The sequence below is a fragment of the Miniopterus schreibersii genome (assembly GCF_964146895.1).
Source record: "Miniopterus schreibersii genome assembly, chromosome: 12".
Classification (NCBI taxonomy): domain Eukaryota; kingdom Metazoa; phylum Chordata; class Mammalia; order Chiroptera; family Miniopteridae; genus Miniopterus; species Miniopterus schreibersii.
Genome location: NC_138112.1, coordinates 35,857,202 through 35,879,796, shown reverse-complemented (window position 1 = coordinate 35,879,796; position 22,595 = coordinate 35,857,202). Strand labels below are relative to the sequence as shown.

The window sequence follows — 22,595 nt, the reverse complement described above, 5'->3', positions numbered from 1 at the left end:
CCTTTCTGAGCTAAAGGGACAATGACGCATCATCATAAATCTCTCTCAGCCCCCCTCACAGCTCTGGCTTGGTGCCCCCGTCCCCAGTGGGTCAGTAGGGTATGGGAGCTGCTGTTTAGTTGCCACAAAGGCACCATAAAATGTGTCCTGTCCTCTCTCCAGAATCAAGTCATTTACTTTTCGACTGGAGATCCACAGTTTGTTCCAGGAGAAACCAATTTTGTGGTCAGATACACTTGGGAAATAAGAAGCAATGAAGATGGAGTGGAAAGAATACATTAAAGAGAAGGGAGCATCATAAGAACTGGAAACTAGGAAGGGTGGGACGAGTCAGCTGAGGGAGGAGTCTACAGCAGATTCCTAGAGCTAATCATGAGAGGTGTTCAAGGAGGAGAAACAGATACTGTGGGGAAAACAGGGAGTCTAGGTTTGCAGACATCTAGAAGGAGCCATCTGAAGGGTACTTCACCTTGGAGACACAGTTTACTTATCTTATAAAACAAGCAGTTGGGCATGTCCCAAGAGTACATTAGGGACTGTGATTCAGAGGGATCTTAATCATTGTTTTTCACGAAAGCAAGCAAGCAACAGCAATGTAAAATAGAGATAAATAGGTTGGTTTTTTGTTTGTTTGTTTTTAATTCCATGAGAAGTTTTAAAATGACAGGATGAACTGTGACTTTCTAAGACAGGGATATGCAGGAGATTATCCCCAAATCTATTTTACCACAGAATCTTTTACTCAGACTATTTACATTTAAACCAGGCGAACTGCAATTTTTGGTAACTGTAGCCTATTTTGATAAATAAAGTTTTACGGTAACACAGCCATGCCTGTTCATTTACATATTGACTATGGCAGCTTTCCTGCTACAATGGTAGTTATAACAGAGAACATATGGCCTGAAAAGCCTAAAATATTTATTCTTGTGCTGACTCATTATTTAAAAGGATAAAACAAGGTATGGGGAGTCCTGCCAGAGTGGAGAGCATCTCTCTTCCACAGGAGGGCAGGATACCCCCAGACCCTAAGATGCCCGTCTCTGGAAGCTATCCAGTACAGTAGTGGTTATGGGTAGTCTAGAGCCAGACTGACTGCCTGGGTCCAAATCCCAGCCTTGCTACTTAACAGCTGTAGAATATATCAGTTTCCTCATCTGTAAAATGGGGGAAGGTGTAATAAAAGTACCTATTCGTAGAGTTACTCCGATAAATACATTAATAAGTGCAAAGCCCTTAGCATAGTGCCCAATACATTAAAAGCACTTCATAAAGGTTAGCTATTCTTTGTTATCTCTCACTGTATAGAGAGATCATGAACTTCCTGCCCTGGGGGTATACAAGCAGAGACTAGTCTGAAAGATTACAGTAGACAGGAGGTTGAACTATGACTTTCATGGCATGCTCCAACTTGAAACAAACTCCAGGATTCTAAGATTCTAAAATTTTACAGTCTAAAATGCCATCATTTGATGAGTCTTTAAAGTTAACAAGCCAGCAATGCTCCCCGAGAATGTGCTCTGGGATTCTGGTCCCCTGGGAAAGCCTGCACATCTCCCTCTATGCCACAAGGACAACCACCTTACACACTGTTGAGATCATCACTCTGAGGAAAAGCAAAAGGCTCCAGGAGACTGCAGTAGAATTTGGTTTCCACATCTAAGAATAACTTCGTCTGAGAATGTTTCCCTTTTTTCATGTTATGAAACGAAGACACGCACATACTCAGAATGTATATCAGTAGCCAAAACACCCTTGGCAGCCAAAATGATGATTCTGCAGAGGCCTTGTTTGTTTGTCCAAACAGTCTGAGAAGGGAGAAGCAGAAGTGCAGAACTAGAAGAGATCTCAGAGATCATTAGGACCAACAGAGACGTCTCACATGAGATCGTGAACACATGCTGAGAACAAGCAGCTGCTCACAAGGACTCAGTGCTTCTTCCTCTAACCACAGTGGCTCCAAGGTCACTGTTTGTCAGAAGGCTGCAGAAACTGCCCTGGGGCCCCATCCTGGGCCCTGTCAGGGAGTCAGGTCAATTCTTTTCTCAAGAAATAACCTCATTTGGATTTGGATTAGGTAGTATCAGAGGGACCTTTCTAATGCTGACATTCTGTCTCTGAGTATTTCAGTGAAACATTCATGAGGAAATCTTGGCAGAGGACTTTCCACAACTGACCGGTGGTCCTGTTCATGTCCCTGAGGATCACTGGAAAATCCCCTGGGCTGTGGCCTGGGCTACCTTAAGCATCACAAAATTCAGGGTCATTACTTTGTGCATCTAAGTAAAAGAAGCTGTTGGGTTTGATGCAAAAAAAAAAACCCACCCCAAACCTACAGCATTTTGCTCAAATGAACTCAGACTCGATTCACTCAAGGGAGGCCTGACTCTCCATAGAGTTCTACCTAAGCCCAAAGGTCAGAGTTAGGTCTTTGGAATGCTATCCCTTAAGGACATTACAGACTTTAATTCAATGCTGTTTCAGATGAAGAACCTGGAGCCCAGAGGGGCAGAGACTTCCCCCTAAACTGCAGAGCAAATCAAGTACCGAGCTGGGCCCAGAGTTCAGGGCTTGCCAAGCTCGGGGCAGAACTTCTTTCCGAGTTATAGGTCTCTGCAATCCAATCTTGCGCATTTGGTATATTAGCCTTTGTGCCATCATTTCACTAAAGGCAGTGTCATAAGAGAAAAAAGGAACCTGACACTAGAAGTCCTAGCTTTGCCTTAAAAGAATCTTTATGACGCCCTGTTCTTTCTCTCAGGTTTCTAACCATAATTTTAAGCTCCACCAAACAGGGTAATAGAGTATGTACACCAGTAAGGTAAACACCTTCTCAGTCCACTCTTCAGTCCTTTCACACTGTTATAAATCTTTTTCCAGCTGTGGAGCCCTTGCACTTTCAAAGGCATTGATCCTCACATCAACGATGCCTTTTAGACTCAAAGGTTTATTGACTATTAGATTGATGTCTGGACAAAGCTCTATGTCTGATTTCTGCCTTGACCCTCAAGGCTCCTTGTTGGTGGCTGAAAGAGAGAGTGCTGAATAAGTAGGAGGGAGACCTAATTACAAACAGGCTTAGCAAGTGTTAGTGAAATTGAACTGAATTTGTACAAGTGCCCTGAATTTTCTGTGGCCTTAGAAGCCACGAAATCTGTGCGCTGGGAGGAACCCCGATGGGTGTGGGAGGGTCAGTCAATCCCACCTCTATTTAAAAATTACATAGGTTCATACATTACTTGCTTAAAAGAGTGGGGACTGGGATAACCTGTGAAAGGACAGCAGGAGACAGAGACTGGACATTTCAATGGAACTGCAGGAAGATTTCAACATAGAAGACAAGGCCTAATATTCAGACTTTCTCGCTGTGGAAAGGGTTGTCTCTGGAGGGAATGAATACCCCATACCTGGAGATGTGTGTGAGCAATGGCTAGTGGGCCAACGACTGGTCAGGGCAGGAGGGAAAAGGTCCCTGCTGGAGTAGAGGATATTGAGTGTGACAGAATCAGGAGTAACAGCTAGAAAGAACCCTAAAGATGACCTTATCTAGCACCCTTATTTTTCAGTTGGAAAAACTAAGGTCCAAAGCATGCAAATGAATTGTCCAAGGTTATACACAACCAAATCTAGAATCCAACTCTTTTGGAATTCTACCCCAGGCCCCTTTCTTCTTTCTTTCTTTTTTAATACGTTTTTTGTTGATTTCAGAGAGAGAGGAAGGGAGAGGGATAGAGAAATAGAAACATCGATGAGAGAGAAACATCGTCAATCAGCTGCCTTCAAGCCCCCTACTGGGGATCGAGCCTGCAACCCAGGCATATGCCCTGACTGGGTATTGAACGGGACCTCTGGGTTCATGGGTCAGCGCTCGACCACTGAACCACACCGGATGGGCCCAGGCCTCTTTCTTCTGCACTACAGTAGATGTGTCTCTAAGCACCTACATCTATATGTGTAGATATAAGAGAGAATGTATATGTATATGCCCATTTACATGTATAATGCCATCAGTATCTAGAAAAACTTCCTACTGTTGCCACCCCTCTCTTAAAGAGTATAGTTAATCTCGTGAAAAAAGACAATAATAGTGCCCTGGCCAGGTTGCTCAGTTGTTTGGAGTGTCGCCCCATACACTGAAAGATTGCGGGTTTGATCCTTGATGGGGGAGCATATAGGAGGCAACCAATTGATGTTTCTTTCTCTCTCTCTCCCCCCTTCCTCTGTCTCCACCCCTTTCCTCTCTCTCTAAAAGCAATAAACATATCCTCAGGTGAGGAAAAAAAATTTTTTTAAGACAGTAATAGCAGCTTACCCTGGGTGATACCTTTTTCTAGTTGTGCTGCTTCCTAGTTGGATGGCAACAGGTGTATCACCTTTCTGAGCCTCAGCTTTCAAACTGGAATAAAAATCCACCCAAATAATAGGACTATAATGTAGATCAAAGGAGAGGGTGATTATGAAAGCAGAGTCTCCAAAAGGTGAGAGTTATGTTACATATGAACGTAAGCTGATGTTGACATCTAGGAGCAATTATAACTAAGAAATAACGCTGGGTATTTTAAAGAAAAAGAATATACCATGTATTCTTCTGATCTATACTTACTTAACAGATTAATAATCCACTGAATCACAAATGATGGGGCGTGGTCTGCAACGTCCCACCCAGTTCTTGTCCAGCGCCCTCTGCTGAACAACTTCAGAGACAGGCACTCACCACACCTAGAGCCAGCCACTCCTCTGGACAGCTCCAACAAAGCACACCGCTTTCACTTAAATAGAGTCAAAATGCCACTACGTAATTTCTATACTTTGGTCCTCATTTGACCCAGTGGAGCCATTTTGTGTTAAAAATCAGATGTGAAGGTAAAACCATTAGTCAGCTCACTGAGCCTCCAGACGAGTGACCCTAAAGACTCCGCGTACCTGCTTTACTCCCCCAGTGGAACTTTCACATGGGCAGTATTTCTCACATAGGGCGCAATCTTGCCTCCCAGGGGATACTGAGCAATGTTTAGACATTTTTGATGCCCGTAATCTGGATGCCCACAGTACCAAGGATGAGAAGCCCTGTGCAAGCTAGAGGAGCCCTCTCTGTCTAAAGGTCCACAGGCAGGTGAGGTGTTCCAACGTCCCCTCTGTCCTTTCCCTTGAAATGTAGTAACAGTCCTTCCCTCATCAAACTTGTTGGCCAGATGAGCACTTCTTTCTCCCTCCCTCACTGCTTTGTGTCTCCCCAAAGCTGGTTGCGTGATCAAAAAGGATGACCTTTCCTGTATGAGGAGGGCCAATTTTTTGCGTGGTAAGAGAACCTCTTAAAATAGTGTTTTATAAATGTCACTTTAAAAAGTTCCCTTTCCTCTCTTCCTAAGAGACAAAATCAGTCCCAACCTAGGGGAACAGGAAAGGAGGAGACAGGCTGTATTTACTGAAAGCCGCAGAGGATGCTTGGTAAGTTCGGTTCTCGGTCCCGGTGTCCACTGGGAGGTGGAAGGTGCCTTCAGTGCCACAGGAAGACGAGTTCTGTGGCCAGGCCTGTTTCATCAGCAGAGTTGCTTAAGGGAAGACACAAGAATGGCATTAGGCAGAAACAAGAAGTGGGCACCACCAATCACAGACACAAAGCAAGGGTCTTGGGCTGGACAGAAAACATGTAACTCGAGGGGCCCTGTTCAGATACACAAGACGGTTCATCCTTTCTGACTTGGGTGCATGGTTGAGAGGAGGGCTGAAGTGAGCTTCCAAATGATTTGAAACCTACAAAATCTGAGCTTATACTAAATTAGGAGTCAGAATTTTCTACCCACCACCAAAACCACGAAGATGCCTGTGAATACTGCCTCCTACTGGTTGGCACTTTGGCCTGAGGCTCTGGACTAGTCCTCAGCCGCTTTCTCATGAATGTGTGTCAACTTGGAGCCTTTGATTGCCTTTTGGGCCAGATCAACTGGGTAGTTTTTTTAATGCCTGAAATCTCATCTGGAGGTGTATTTAATAAACTGCTTTCAAAGAGAGACCCCAAAATAATTACCACATGACACAAACTTTGCTGGACTGCCATCTCTTCTAAAGGGACTAAGCTGTGGCAGCTCAGAGGGCCCATGTTGGCCAGTGGGGCACGCCGTGATACCGGGGCGACAGACAGACAAACCTCTTGCACACCCTTTATACCTCCTGCTGAGGGGCTACTGGTGCCTCCCTCGATTTGAGATATTGCCTCATGAATTAGAGATGATCTTTGGGCCATTAAGAAAGTAAATGTCAAACCTGAGGTAGGTGTGAAATAGAGATGAGGCCCAGTTTGAAAGAAATCTACAGAGACTTCCCAGGCTGACTCAAAGCTCAGCTTGAAAAATTTGAAGGTTGACGCTTCGTATGTTCTAGAAGTGGGAATAACTAAAAAAAAAAAACTTACCTTCATGATATCCTGTGGGGAAGGAGAGAGGAAATAGGGTTTCAAAGGGGGGAAATGCCTAACATTTTAGATATTTCCCTTGATACACTTTCAAACACTAAAGGAGAAACATTCTTGACACAAATTGCCTCTTAAGAGTAAAAAGAATGACTTTTAACAGTAACTTTTCTATTCAAATAAGGTCTTGGGAGTCATGGATATGGGGTGCTTTAAAGTATATGAGAAGGAGGTGGGGCTGCACTGGCAACAGTCTGATATACTTGAAACATTTTAACAAGGGGCTGCTTTAAGACAGGATGTTGTGAGAAGAGTGCACCATTACACTCTAATTCCACCAAGATAAGGACAGCCCACCTCCAGGGAGATCCCATAACCCCCTGCCTGTCTGAGAAACAGGTAACACCTCTGGTTCCTTCAGTCATGAGGTACTGGGCCCAGAGAAGGAAGTCAAGGGCTGCTGTTTCTGCTGATCCAAGGCTAGAAATGTAGCTGTTGCGGGTTGACCCTGAGCTTGCATTAATGGCCCACAATATTTACAGTGGATGCTGAGAAATGAGAAGAAAATCATGGGCAGGGAAGTGACACTAAAAGGAGAGTTCTGGCAAAAGAAATGGAGCCCCAGGAGGATTCCATGCAGAGTCCAGGGCTTTTGCTGGACATCAAGACGTGGCTTTGCAGACAATGCGCGGCGAGGGCAGTCAGTTTTAAACAATTATCTTTGGTTTCTTTTTCCAGGATGGGGTGTATGTGTGTGTGTCGGGGGGGATTAATAAAGGATCCAATTAGTGTTGAAAAGTCTAATCAAGATGTCTCCAAATTTAGAACCTGCAACTCCATGTGGCTGGATAGCCCTGCCCATCCAAAACAGCTCCCTAAAAAGTGAAACATGTAGCTCTGAGAAGTAGAGAAAATCCATGCCCTCAAGACCCCACAGGGATTTGTAGAAGGCCTGAATTTGGCTTCAGAGAACTTGGAGAATTTGGAGGTCCAGTTCCAGTCCAGCTGTTTCCCCAGATGGTGAATACTTTACCATAATTTTCATCATAAACCAAAAGTCTGACATTAGCCTGAAGGACTGTGTTACAAAGTAAATAAATCAAAATTAATCAAAGAGTGACTGAGGCCTACTGCACTCAGCACTGAGGGGAGCGCCACGGTGGACAGGAACACACGTGGGTCATGGTCACTGCACACAAGGTACTTATAGTCTAGCGGGGGATGCAACACAGCCACACGCCAACCAGAGAGTGAACAAGACAGCATTGCACACAGTAAAATAACGTTCCAGATTAACCAGGAAAGAAGCAAGTGCGACTGTGCCTTTGATTATGTCTTTTCCAAGTGATCAAGTGAACTAAACTATGCATGTTCCTGAACAAGTGATTATCTTCTTCTGGTTTCATTATAAAGAAAACAAATATTAGTATTTTCTATATTTCTTTATATATATATTTTAATACTTAATAATTTAAATAACTGAATAGGAAGACTAAAAACAAAAAAGAATATTAGCTGTCCACTTCATTAGTTAGTTGTATCATATGATCTTCCTCCTCCATGTACAATTCTGAAATGAGCCATTCTGTTGGTAATCATGATTCAGAGCTCAGTTGTAGGATCAGCCCAACTGAACCTCTCAGAGGCATGGTTACAGAGGAGGTTGCTTTCACAGGCATGTTTGCACTTGGGTGCCATGAAAGGTACCAACTCCTAGAAATATTTCTGTATTTTGAACTGGGTGATAAATACAAGCGTATACATATGTAAAATATTATTGAGCTATACATTTGAGACTAGTGGACTGTATGTACTATAGCATATGTGTTATTCCTCAATTTAAAAAGTGGGGGGGGGGGGAGGGAGGGAGGGAGGGAGGGAGGGAGGGAGGGAGGGAGGGAGGGAGGGAGGGAGGGAGGGAGGGAGACAGCGCACCCAAGCGCGCCCTTGGCAGTGAAGGGCCTTGGCCCAGTCACAGCATGCTGCCCACGTCCAGGTGCTGGGTTGTTCACTTCCCTGGATACGGGGCCCTCGCGCCCTCTGACACTTGAACAGTCTGTTAAGCACACTTACAAGGAGGAGAGGCAGCAAGGGACCATCATCCTGAACAATGTAGTAAGTCAGGAAATCTGGATTCTAGCCTGGGCTGTGCCACTTATTAACTGTGAAACCTTGGGCAAGTCACAACCTTTCTAAACTTGTTTTGTTGTCTCATAAAATGGCAGTTAATAATCACTCTCTGGTCACTTCATAGTATCGATGTGAGGATTAAAAATAAAGTGTTATAGCCCTGGCCCGTGTGGCTCAGTTGGTTGGGCGTCATCCCATGTACCAAAAGGTTGGCGGTTCGATTTCTGGTTGGGGCACATGCCCGGGCTGTGGGCTGGATCCCCAGTAGGAGGCATGCAGCAGGCAGCCTATTGCTCTTCACTCTTACATCAGTGTTCCTCTCTCTCCCTCCCCCCTCCCCTCTTTCTATAAATCAATTTTAAAAATCTTAAAAAAAATAAAGTGTCATCCAGCCTTACAGTTTCTAATTCTGGTATCTGTCTCTTCTCCACAGTTGCAGAGAGCTCTAATTTAAGCTCTTACCACCTCTCACCTGAACTACTGCAACTGCTTCCTTACTGTTGTTTTTTTAAACCTGCCAACTGTCATCTCCAAGCTGCACTCAGGGTGCTATTTCCAAGACCTAAACGTAATCACAAAACTTTTCTTAAAAACATCCCACGCCGTCCACTACCTATAGGAAGTGGCATTTGAGGCCCTCATGATCTAGTCCTATGACCTCTCTAGACTCTCTCTTGCTCTCACTCTCCAACTCTGTACTACCACACAAGCTGTTTATCATTCCCAGAATATGCCAGGAACATCACATCTCTGTATTTTTGCTGACAACGCTCACTCTTCCTGGCCCAGTCTTTCCCCAAAAGCTACCTGGTAAACATTTATTAATTCATCAGTCATGGGCTGAAGACTCATCTACCTCTACTATGAAGTCTTGTCTTTTCCCCACCCCTTGACCACAGCCCCCATCATAGATCCCATAAGGTTCACTATCCTGGTCTCTAATTCTTAGAAGTTGGCTTCTCTCTCCCACTAAACTGGGAGCTCCTTGAGAACAGGATCCTGTCTTACTGGTCTTTGTCTCTTCAAAGGGCCAGTTTAGGGCGTGTCACAGAACCATGGATGCTATAACTGGAGGGATGAGGAAGCATGACAGCTTCTCCCGCTTTTTATTGAGTCTTCTGTCCAAGTTCATACCTCCTGAGGCAAACAACAAGTGACTCCCATAAAGGACAGGAGAAACAAGTCTGTAACTAGCAAAATTGAAATAATAAAATTTTTACGAGGACAGGCTGTTAGCATTTAAAGGGACCTCAGAGATCATCTGGAATAAAACACATTATCTATGGCCTGGAGACATTAGCGAATTGCCCAAGATCACACAGCCCATAGCAGCGGCAAAGAGAAATTTTCACAGCTCATCTCGTGAAAGATGCGCCACACATAGATTCAATATTCAGCATCCAAGTAATTTAAGGGTAAAAGTTGAGAAGGTGTGCAGAGATTTTACAGAAACATTGTCCTGAGCAGCCCAGGTAAGGGTGGTGAAAGTGGCAAGTCCCTCCCATGGTCCCTTCCTGTCTATGACAAAAAGGACCTAGTCAAGTTACACTGCTGGGACCCTCACAGGTGCCCAGAAGTTCCTGTGGTGCCTTGGGCCTGGAGTCCACACTGCCCAGAGAACCCAGCTCTGGTCCCTTACTCATTTGGGCACACTTGGCCCTCACCTCTCTCCATCCAGGAAAATGCCCTGAAAAAGATCCAGAGCTCAAGGTCTGGGCTACCGAAACAGATTGTATCTCAAGTCAACCAGGTCTTCAAACATGTCAGACTGCCGATGGAGATGAGGAATCTAATCCTGGGACAGACTGGTTTTTTGGATTCTTATAGGCATAACCCAGGTACTCCTCCAAGGGGCTGCCACAGAGCCAACAGAGGAGTCATACCAGCCCAGGAATTTTTGTTTCACTTGTTTGAATTCAGCAGTCAGGTTAGGGTGAAGGTTTCTGACCTGGGTCAGATGGGACTCTGGAGGTGAGGACAGGGAGAGACACCTTTTAGTGTCATGATCCTTCACTGCTGCCCTAGGGGATGCTTCATGTGTGTCTCCAACCCATGATTTTGCACCATCAGACATGTTCCTGCATGCTTTAGGAACTGCTGCTGAGCCACCTGGGGGAGCCCAAGCCTAGGGGATGGGATTTAGGGAGGGGAGGAGAGGGGATCTACCGTTGTTACGAGATAACACATTCATAGGCCATAATACATATGAGGAAAAATAGCTCTCCTACCATAAGCTGAATGCAGGAACTGAAACTCTGTTGGATAGAAATGTTAGTTGAAATTACCACTAAGAATCTGCGCAAAGTAGTACACATTGCAGTTACAAAAACAGATTTTGTCTCAAGTTAGCAGTTTACCCCAAGCTATACAAGAAACAGAGAATGCAGAGGGTGCGAAGTGCCTCCACCCTGGAGGGAGTGACAGACTTGCCATCCAGAGAAAACCATTCATTGAGGGGTACCTCCTTGGCAGCTGACCCAGAAGCTGCCTGGAGGTGAACAAGCCCAAGCTCCTGCTCTTTGCTTGTCCATGCTAAGAGTAAGTTTCAATTCTCCCAAGTACTGCAGAGGAACTTCATGCATGACAGAGACTTTGTGTGCTACAGGACATGAAGGTTCAGAGACAAAATGATCATTTTGGCCTCTGAAGAGCTCTCTGTTAAAGCCCCAGAGAGCTAGGACCAATGCAAAGGCACTTCATTCCCCGAGGTCTCTGGGGAAATGTGGTGCAGGAGGAGGAGAACAGGCTGTGGGCTCAGACAGGTTGGGTTTGAATCCCAGCTCCACTGCTTTTTAGCTGAGCAACTCTGGAGAAGTTACTTAACTCACTGAGCAAAATCGGAGGCAAGAAGCTCTACCTCACAAGACTAAGGTAAAAATGAACATCTGTGACAGGCCCTGCACAAGGCCTGGAAGATGGCAGGTGTTCAGAACACCCAAATCCTTTCCTTTGCCTTTCCCCATGATCATTATATGTCAAATGGGAAGAATACACTTGCACTTTACAAGGCTGCTATGAAATCGAGTGAGACAACAGATGAAAATGATTTATAAACAGATTTCTTATGAGACAGTATTTCATTCTTATCAATATTAGTTATCCACCTTACCCTTTCCTTTCATTTTCAAGTCAGATTACCATTAATATGACACATCCTTTGGTCTTCAGATTCTGAAAACAAGTCTCAGTTGGCTCCTGCCTCTTGGGGGGCCGAACAGTTCTTAAATAAGATCCCTGAAGTCATTAAGAGCTTGGGGAAAAGCTCCAAGTACCTGCATTGCCTTCAGAACCAATGAAATGTTTCCCTGCATCCTGGACAGATGACATATGAGGGTACTCAAAGCTGCTAAAAATAGCACTCTCTGAAGCAACTTCTTGGTCTCCTTGAAGAAGCTGAGAGAAATTTAAACCTGAGAGCAGGCTCCTTTGCAGGTTTCTACCCCGCAGGCAACTCTCAGCATCACAAGTGGCTGACTCTGGCAGGAAGCTGAAAGTAACCTCCACTGTCTGTCCTCTCTGCCCTTGAGCCAGTTAGTTCCTCTGCAGCAGGAGCTCCCCCACTGCAGTCAGGAGACCTGGTGAGTACAGACGCCAGCCTCCCGCATAGAAACAGACCAGGTGTGCATGTGCTATGACCCTGGTCTTCCAACTCCCAGTTTGGGGCTTTCTGACACAATGAGCTAATCCCACCCTCTCTAATGGATTTTGTGGGTTTCTGAGAAAATTGTTTGGGTTGGTTTAGTCACAGCTTAGAAATATGTTGACCTTCCAAAATACAAAATTGGGGGAAATCGAGTTTGATGAGGGCTGATACCTTGTTTGGTTTGAAATTAAAGCTTAATCAGTACTTTATACATGCCAGGAGCTTTCCAATTTCTATTACCCCCAGACCCACCCCCCATCTCAGCCTCCTCCTGCCTGCTCTCCCTTCCCCCTCTGGTCTGGCTGCTCTAGTCTAACCCTCAATTTCTCTCTGGCCAGCTCCAAGTGTAATGTCGTGGTGAAGAGCACATGCAGGTGCGGTGGCAGGATGCCTGGGCTTGGATCTTGTGCTACTTCCCTGACTTCTAAAGTTTTAGTTTTCTCGGTTGGAAAATGGGAACAACAACAGTACTGACCTCAAAGGTTTGCTGTGATATAAAACAAGTTAATATCCATAAAGAACTTAAAATAGTCCCTGGCACATAGGAACCATTCAACAAATATTAGCTATTTATTTCCCATCCTCTACATTCTTGCCAAACTAATCCTAAAACAATTCCACACTCTCTCATCAGAAGTTCTGAACATCATGAGAAAATACCCCAGGGCAGGGGAATAGTCTTGGGAAATGCACAGCCTCCCCCCTCAACTGGGCCTCCAATGCTACACACCTGCTTCTCCCTCAAGTCTCTATTGCTGGGCCCTCTGTGAAGCCTGCCCTACACTTTCGCCTCAGGCAGACTGTTGTTTCCTCCTCTGCATCCTCTCCTCTTATGTGTATCCTTTCTACCATGCTCATCAACACTGCACAGCCATGAATTTGTTCAAATGCCAGCTCCCAAATGGACTGTAAGCCACTGAGGCAAAGACGGCAGCCTTTCTTTTTCTATCCCAGTGTGGAAGACATTCAACAAATAAATTCTTGCTGAGTAAATGAAGAGGAACTTACATAAAACCATCTACAACCCTGAGGCAGGTAGCATACTTCTCGGAGGCATGAGGTAACTTGTCCAAGGCCTCACAACTAGTGAGCTGAGTAATCAGGATTCAAACCCAGGACTAACTGCAGAGCCCACTCTTTCTCCTGCCCCTTGAGTGTTAAAGCACCGGCTGAGTGTGGGGATTAAGATCAGTGAGGAGACCTCTGTACTGCTCCTAGGCCAAACCAGAACAAACTTTTTCAACATTTCCAAACCTATTTCAACATTTATCCAAGGAGGGTTGGGTTTTTATTATTTTTGAAAAACAAGTTCCTTGCCTCAGCTTGAAAACCAGCTTTATCCTCTGATGGCAAGTCTCTCATTCTCTTCCAAATCCACACCCAGAAAGTGTGTGTGTGTGTGAGAGAGAGAGAGAGAGAGAGGGAGAGCGAGAGGGAGAGAGGGGGTGTGTGTGAGAGAATTGTGTGTGTGAGACAGTGTGTGTGTATGAGTGTGACAGTGTGTGTATATGTGAATGTGAGTGTGTGTGTGAGAAACAGTGTGTGAGTGAGAGAGCTGTGTGTGAGACTGTATGTGTGTGTGTGTGAGACAGAGTGTGTGAGAGTGTGTGTGAGAGACAGAGAGTGTGTGACAGTGTGTGAGTGTGTATGTGTGTGTGTCTGTGTAAGAGTGTGTGTGTATGTGTCTCTATGACACCCACAGAGGCAACTGAGCAAAGAACAGATTTGGATGCTGTTTGGGAGAGCAAAAAGGTTCTGTGAGGAGGATGCATGTCTTAGACATTCTAACAGAGGAGAGATGGAACAAACTTAAATCCCAAGTAGAATGGAGGAGATTCTACTCCTGCCCCCACCCTAAGGCTGAACTGCCTCTGTTCCCAGAGGGGACACTCAGGAGAATCATACTAGGACGAGCTGAGCCAAGAGCAATTAAGAACAGGGAAAGGCCAGCAGATGGGTTTGTTTTCCCAAACAGATCCCACCTCCCACCCCACTCACCACCACTATCTCCACCTTCTCCTTACCTGGGGCGTAACTGGGGCTATTGGTGGGGTACAGGCTGGGATTGTAGGCAGGGGCAGCTGCCGGGTAGGCTGTGGGATAACCTACAAAGAGACAAGAAAAGCTCCATTTAGTTGGGCAAGAAGAAAAGTAAATTTCTGAGGTCATATCTAAGAATCCATCACCAAATCCATGGTCATGAAGATTTACCCTTACGTTTTCTTCAAAGAGTTTTATGGTTTTGGCTCTTATATTTAAATCATTAATCCATTTTTGTATATGGTGTGAGGTAGGGATAGATGATAGATGATAGATAGATGATAGATAGTTTTATATTCTATCTTCTAACACTTTAACATTATAAGCATTTTCCCATATAATTACACATTTTCAGAAACTTTTTTTTTTCAATATATCTTTATTGATTTCAGAGAGAGGAAGGGAGAGGGAGAGAGAGACAGAAACATCAATGATGAGAAAGTCGTCATTGACCAGCTGCCTCCTGCATGTCCCCAACTGGGGATCGAGCCCACAACCCAAACATGTGCACTGACCGGAAATCGAACCGTGATCTTCTGGATCCTAGGTAGATGCTCAACCGCTGAGCCATGCCTGGCTGGGCTCAAAAACATTTTAAATATCTTTATAATATTACGTTATGTAGCTATATCAAATCATTTAACCATTACTCTATTTCTAGATGTTTAGGTTGTTTGAAACTTTTATTTATTATGCATAAGCTATGAAAACCACCTAAATAAATCTTTGGCCGCACCTCTGATGATTTCTTTAGGAACCAGTTCTAGAAATCTCATTTCTAGGTCAAAAGACAGTGCTATTTTTAAAGCTCATCCATTCAACAAATATCTGAGTATCTACTCTGTGCCAGACACTATGATCCCTGACCTTGTGGAGCTTAGATTCTAAGAGGGTGTGAGAGGCAGTGGATAACTAGTAAATATAAACAAAAACAGTCTTAAGTGCTATGGAAAAGAGAAAACGGGCAGGATAAAGGACACTGGAAGTGCTACAATGCTGGGGGACGAGCACTGCAATATTATATAGGGTAATCAGCAAAAGACACATTGAGAAGGTAAGATTTTTACAAAGACTTGAAGGAAATAGAGTTAACCAAGCAGATGGCTCAAAAGAGAGTGTTGCAAAGGACAGTCAGTGCAAAGGCCCCAAGTTCTGAGCATACAGAACGTGTCTGAGGAACAGCAAGGAGGCCAGTGTGGCTGAAGTGGAGTAAGTGAGGGGGACAGTAGTAGTGGAAGAAGTCAGAGAGATAAAGGGCTGATCAGTTCATGAAGGGTCTTATGGGCTACTGTAAGAACTTCAATTTTTACTCTGAGTGAAATGAGAAGCCTTCATGGGGTTTGGAACAGAATAACAATATGATCTCACTTAAGTTTGAAAAGGGTCCTTTGACTGCCGTGTTGAAAACAGACTATAAGAGGGGAAGGGTAGAGAAGCACAGAGGCTATTGTAAACGTCCATCATCAACAAATGATGGGGCTCAGATCAGGGCTACAGCAGGGGTGATGAGAAGTAATACGCTAAGTCTTCACATACTTTGCCACACTGCTCTCTAGAAAGACTATCAACCTGTACGTGCACGAGCAAGGGTAAGTGCCTGTCTCACTGCTCCCTGTAGTTTTTCTTAAATGCTCATTGGTATTTTGACTGACAATGAAAAGCTGCTTTTAAAAGTCAAAGATTAAATCCCTAAATCCCTAAAAGCTTCTTTGGGATTTGTAAATATTGAGCTTTAATAATGTATCTTTGTTAATATGCCTTTCCCTAAATCCTCTCCAATTCCAAAGAAAATTAATCTCTCTTCCCCAGACCCCATTCATTTCCTGATTTCAGAACTGAGGTAGCCAACTTGTCACTTAATTAGCAATGTGGAGGTCTGCCACTTCTCAAGAAGAAAGTCAGGGATTTAATTTGGGAAGCAAAGTGATCCAGTCTCATGCCTGAACTCTACTCAGCTTCATGTGAGAGATCATGCACCCAGGGTAATTACACCCATTAGGTCATTTCAGTTGCCTCTCACTTTAGGAGCAATTATAGGAGCTTCCTTCAATTCTTCCAACTGGAATTTTATTTCATTCATTTAAATTTGGCAGATATCATAGAATGGCAGCATTAGGAACTTTATTTGGCCCAACCCTTTTCATTTTATAGATGATATCCCTAGGCCAAAATAAAGGAAGGGACTTAGGGTCACAGACTGCTGAAGTTAGCAGCATCTTAAAGGCCATGTGATCTTCACCTATAGGTAGACCAGGGGTGGGGAACCTTTTTTCTGCCAAGGGCCATTTGGATATTTGTAACATCATTCACAAGCCATACAAAATTATCAACTTTAAAATTAGCTATGAAAACAACTCCTAGATTTACTGAATTTCAAGTCCTGCCTGCAGTTGTCTTGGCAGGACCAGACCAAATGATTTCGCAGGCCTTGTATGGCCCTCGGACTGGATGTTCCCCATCCCTGGGCTAGAGCTTCCTCTGCACAACACACTCACAGGATCATTCATTCCAGCCTTTACATCTCTATTGAGAGTGAACGCCTTCCTTTCCTGAGACAACCTCCTGCCCCCATGAGATTGCTCTGAAAGAAAATGACTTCTCATATGGCACAAACTCTGACCACCAGTAGGTGCTACTCTTTAGAAAAGAACAAATTTGAAGACACTTGCATCCCCAATTACAGAACTTACTACACTGTACTTCAGTGGTTTGTTTACACTTCCTGTCTTGACCCCTCTCCTTAAACTGGGAGCTCCTTGAAGGCACAGCTAAGTCTCATTGGCCTGTACACAATGGCTTTTGGTCACCCTCCTTCCCACTCCCTGCCTTGTCAACACACTATTCCTCCCCTCCCCTCAGCCTGGATAAGCAGGCATCTGAACTCAAATGCAGGGTGGGCGACAGTCTGTGTGGCCAGCAGAGAACATCCCTTCCCTACCACCAACTTCCTCTGCCCAACAAGGGCATCACAGGTAAGCTGGGTTCTCGCCCCCACAACTTTCTTGGCTTTGTTTTGAATTTTTTGTTTCCTTGCCCCCACCTGATATTATTCATCTTACTGCTTTCTGTTGATAATGATGTTGGCATCTCTAGTACCTAGCACAGATAAGGTAGAGAATAGGTGCTCAATAAAGAGATTAACAGAGGTTGTATTCTGGAGCTATGAGAGGTTTAAAACAAAAGAAAGAAATCCAACTGGCCTTCAGAGGGTCACTAACTAATGAAGGAGAAAGATGAGGGGAAAGTCAGCATGCACTGTGCCAGGCACTTCTTTATCTTACTTAATCTTTACTCTAACTCTGTGAAATACTTATTAGTCCCAATTTAGAGATGATGATATTGAAGCTTAGACTTTTCTTACGAAACTAGCAAATAAAGAGTGGAGATGGAACCCAGGCCTGATCAGTGAGGGACAAAGTCTATTCCTACCAACCTCCCCACCTCTCTTCAAAACTTGAATCTACTCAACATATACCTCTTGACTTGGCTACCATTTTCTTTGCCAAGATTCTTTTATTTCAGCTGCAAAATTTGGGAAAACAGGAAATCAGTCTGGTCAAAGATGGTTCAGTTAAAAAAAAAAAAAGCTATTCAGTTCCCACTCAGTGTCCTTAATATAGGTTAGGCGCATGTTACTGAAAAGCATCACACAGGTACCAAAACGTTGCTGGTTCAATTTCCGGTAGGGGGTGTGGAGGAGCTGATCATGCTCCAGTTTCACATCAGTGTTTTTCTCTCTTTCCCCCTCTCCCTTCCTCTCTCTCTCTAAAATTCAATCAATAAATAAAAAGAAATACATAGCTGTCTCAACCATGAAGGAATGAAAATGTATGCCATATTAGGGAAATGGCAAATAGTTCAGTATGTTGGAGTTTACAGTAGGGGAGGAGGTGGGGGGATGGTAGGAAATGAAGATAAATAGGTACACTGGGATATATTGTGAAGAGATCTGAATTCCAGGCTAAGGGATGGAAATTATCAATAAATAACAGGAGTCCATTGGAAGATTTTAAACTGGGAATTACAGATTTGTGTTTTATAAACACTACTCCAGCGGTAATATAGAAAGGGGTTCAGGACGGGTGCATGGGTGAGACCAGAGAAAGAGGGACCAGAAAGGAAGTTACTGCAGTAGACCAAAGGCAAAGCTAAAATAGTAACAATGGAATAAAGAAAGAGGAAACTACAAAGATGTTTAGGAGACAGTGCCTATAAAAATTTATCCCGAGAGCAAAATCTCATTTTTATTGCCGTGAGCTGAAAGGCTACAGAGGAAAATGGAAATGTTCTAACTGCAGGGTTTGTAGGCTTTTTTGGTCAAATCTTTAATAGGCAGAAGAAAATAAATTAAATAGACCCTTGAATTTGTTAGTTCCACAAAAAAAGCCTAAATCTGAATTCCTCTTACTAGCTGGGGGGAGTGGCTACTGAGAGTGCTATACTGGCAAGAATATAGGTCAGCCAGGACTGGAACCTGAGGTAGCCTGCATGCTGGATTCAAGGCCCAGCCACCAGCCTCCCACTAGTGAGTCCCAGGGGATTGTAGGGGTGTAAGTGAGGCACTGTTCTTCTTAGGGCAAGGCAACTCCCCCTGAGGAAAACAAGAAAGGGGGGAATATCCAGTAATCGATTATGCTCCAGGATGTGTTGCATCTTCAGGGAGAATTTACCCATCCAGATGAAAGCCCAGCAGTCTGTGGGTCATTCACCCAGGCTAAGCCCTAGAAGAGGAAGGCTGCTAAAACCAGAGCAGACTTAGCATGATATGTCTTTAGTGTAAAAACAATATATATCATCAACAAGAAAAGAAAAGAAAATAGGCTATGTAAAAGCTAATAATGAAATTGCTCCTAGGTAAGCACTTAAGGCCAAGTGTGTGCTATTCCTTAGGGGGAAAATTCTTTTACAAATCTAAAAATACCCCCGAAGTTCCCTACCTGCCAGTATGGGAGAAATTTTAATGGAAAGCAGATGGCCTATTTGGTTTCCATTGCCACTCCAGCGGTATGCTGCTGCTGCCCTTTTATTTTCCTGCATCTATTAGGCAGATGGGGAGATGCTCAGCCCTTTACAGGTTGTTAGTTCAATGATTCCTGCCCTCCTGCATTTTTCTTCTAAAAAGAGATAAAAGAGTAAGATGAAATCCTGCAAACTGATAATTTGGTCCATAAAGCCCTTTCCGTCCCAGGTCAATCCACTCTTTTATTCTGTTTAAAGAGATCTGGTAAAGGGAAAAATCTCCCTCACATTCAACAAAACATATTGGGATACTTGGTTTTCCGTGTAAAGAAAAAAACAACTAGATCCTCACCTCACACTTCTCCAATTCTAGAAAGACCAAAGACCTAAATATTTTTTAAAAACACACAAAACTTTAAAACTATTAGAAGAAAATAGAATAATATTAGTTTGAGCTTGGGATTAGAAAGTATTTCTTAGGTGAGACTAAAAATTTAAATCTTTATGACAAGATGCTATAAACAAAGTTAAAAACAAGCATAGAGAAAAGAGATTTGTAACACATTTAACAAAGGACTAATATACAGAATTCATTTGTTCGATAATAAGAAAATGAAAATAAACCAATAGCATCTGATCACGCAATTCACAGAATCTAAAGAATACCTCCTGTAGACAGTATATAGTTGGATCTTGTGTTTTTAATCCAGTATGACAATATCTGCCTTTTGATTTGATACATAGTAGATTTAATGAAGGCACTGGAACAGTAGGGTGCATTCAAAGTGAGTAAATGTTGACAGGAAAGGAAAGGAAAGATGAGCAGTAGAAAGACCCAGAGGAAATTTTTTTTTTTTTTTTAATGGAGGCAAGACATTTTTCCCCCTAAAAATGAAGGAAATTAGGGGCATAGATCTAAATGCATCTCCCCCCCCCCATAATATTTAATGCATCTTTTTTAAAAATCCTCACCCAAGGATATGTTTTTATTGATTTGGGGGGGGGGGGGAAGGATACAGAGAGAGAGATTGATGTGAGAAACATCAATAGGTTGCCTCCCATAAACACCTTGACTGGGAATTTAACATGCAACCTGGGTATGTGCCCTGACTGGGAATCGAACCCATGACCTTTCAGAGGACAGAATGATGCTCCAACCAACTGAGCTACAGTGGCCAGGGCTAAATGCATCTTTTTTTATGCTCAAGTTGTTAGCACTCACTTTTACACTCATTTTATTATCATGAAGCCTGCATCCTTACAGCCTTTCTTAGCTAGCCATTTCCCAGTGCTAAAATTAGTTGTGGGCTGGAAGGCTAGAAATCCATCTTTTTAGAATTGTGTACATGTTAGATGTTAATACCTGAGTGACTGTCTTCAAAAGTGAGCTAAATACACAAGTGGTGGTCAATTAAATTAAAAATTTACATGAATACTTAATGTGTTCCAGGTGCTACAATAAATGCAAAATGAAAAGACATAATCCTTGTCCTCTATGAATTCACCATCTAATGGGAGACACAAGCCAGCACAAAAGTAATTCTGGTATTAGGCATCCTGGGAAAAGGCTATCAGAGAGAGAGAGATACAAAGTGTTGTGGGAGAACAGGAAAGAAAGACAAAATAAATTTTACCATTTACCCTGGTTTCCTGTCCCTCCAATCTGGTCTGGCTTCTGAAATGCAAGTTAGCTATAAGAGAGACCTTAAGTAGAAAGTTATTTGTGCTCAGGCCATGTACCTTCCCCTACTGTTAATTCAAACAAGTAACACTGTTGTGGACATTGAGAGCAGGTGTCAAACTAAGACAAACTGTAGTGTTACTGAAACACCAAGAGCTTCACTTACAGGCAGAACTAGATTCAAATCTGAGCTCTTTTACTTAGCTTTGTAACTTTGAGCAAATCACTTCAATTCTGAGTCTCAGTTTTGCTATTTTAAAAAATAGTCTGCCCCGGCCGGTACGGGTCAGTTGGTTGAGCATCGTCCTGTGCACTGAAAGATCACAAGTTCAATTCCCAATCAGGGCACATGCCCAGGTTGCGGGTTGGGTCCCTGGTTGGGCATGTATGGGAGGCAACCAATCAGTTTCTCGCTCATATCAATGTTTCTCTCTCTCTCCAAAAAACCAATAAAATATTTTTTTAAAAAACAGACACAGTCAGGCCCTGGCCGGGTGGCTCAATCAGTTGGACCACCGTCCCATACACCAAAAGGTGGCGGGTCCAATGCCTAGTCAGGGCACATACCTAGGTTGCAGATCGGGGCATGTACAGGAGGCAACCAATCGATGTTTCTCTCTCACATCGATGTTTCTCTATCCATCCCCTCTTCCCCACTTCCTCTCTCTCTAAAATCAATAAAAAACCATATCCTCAGGTGAAGATTTAAAAAAACCAGAAAGTCATTAATTTATTGCTCGGTAAACATTTTTTTAGTCCCTACTCTATGTCAGGACCTGTGCCTCTTTTTACTTCTTAACTGCAGGTGGGCTGGCTAGGAGGGTAAGCAGGGAAGTTCTGAACTTGCTTTGCAAGATATCCATTTAAATATTTCTACCAAGAGTCATGAAGAGTTAGTCCAGGAGGGCCAGAACAGGGACTCTGAAGGCAGGCAAATGATTCAGAAGTCAGCTGTACCACTTACCAGGCATGAAATCTTAGGCAAGTCTCTTTACCTGAACCTCAAGAACACAGGGATATCCTATACTGTAGGCTAAAAGATTAAGAGATAGCATGCAAAACACATTACATAAGTACTTGGCACAAAGTGATAACTACTTCAATGTTAGTTCCCCACCCCTTTCATTAAAAGTTCCCTTTTGGAAATGGCTGTGCTTGCCCGTGGATTTTAAGGCATTTAATGAAAAGCTTCTAGGTCCTCAATCATGTCCCCTAACTCCTTCCCTTTCCTCTCCCTAACAGGGCCTGGCTCCAAATGATTAGGCCTATTGCCATTTGGCGAAGCACAAGCTGGACAAAAGCAAGCTCCTAGTGAGCATGGCTTTCTGTGGAAACACTGTATCAGTCACTATGTTTTGAATACAGGTAATTTGTGTACTGTTATATGTGTATTTACAGTCTTTTGTGCATTTTAAAACATTCGTGTCCGTTTTAAACTTTTGCAAGTAAAAGTGTCCCTATGTTTTACATTTTGATTTCTCATTCATCTTCAGTCTATTATTTTTGCTTTGTGCTACTGGGTAAGAGTGAAGTTAAAGCAACACAAATGTCTACCAACAGGGCATTATCTGAAATAAATCTAAATGACCCAACAACTCATAATTCCTTAAATAAATTAAGATGTTACAGGATAGTACATAGTATATAATCTCATTTTTGTTGAAAAATAATGTGTTTGTATGCTCATTTTAAAAGATCTAGAAAAAAGAGATGTACCAAAGTACTAACATTGA

At 43.3% G+C, this 22,595-nt stretch overlaps 1 protein-coding gene across 3 annotated transcripts in view; it reads right to left on the bottom strand.

Moving 5' to 3' along the window:
- Window positions 1-22,595, bottom strand: part of FAM168A (family with sequence similarity 168 member A) — a 129,640-nt gene that overhangs the window by 10,912 nt on the left and 96,133 nt on the right. Inside the window, exons 3-6 of one of the 3 annotated variants that reach the window (XM_081155689.1) lie at window positions 14,207-14,287; window positions 10,768-10,794; window positions 6,413-6,424; window positions 5,427-5,552 (exon numbers count right to left, since the gene is read on the bottom strand). In XM_081155689.1, coding sequence (XP_081011815.1) covers window positions 5,427-5,552; window positions 6,413-6,424; window positions 10,768-10,794; window positions 14,207-14,287 — 246 coding nt within the window. The remainder of the gene's footprint in view (window positions 1-5,426; window positions 5,553-6,412; window positions 6,425-10,767; window positions 10,795-14,206; window positions 14,288-22,595) is intronic. The other 2 variants (XM_081155690.1, XM_081155691.1) reach the window with 2 other exon arrangements.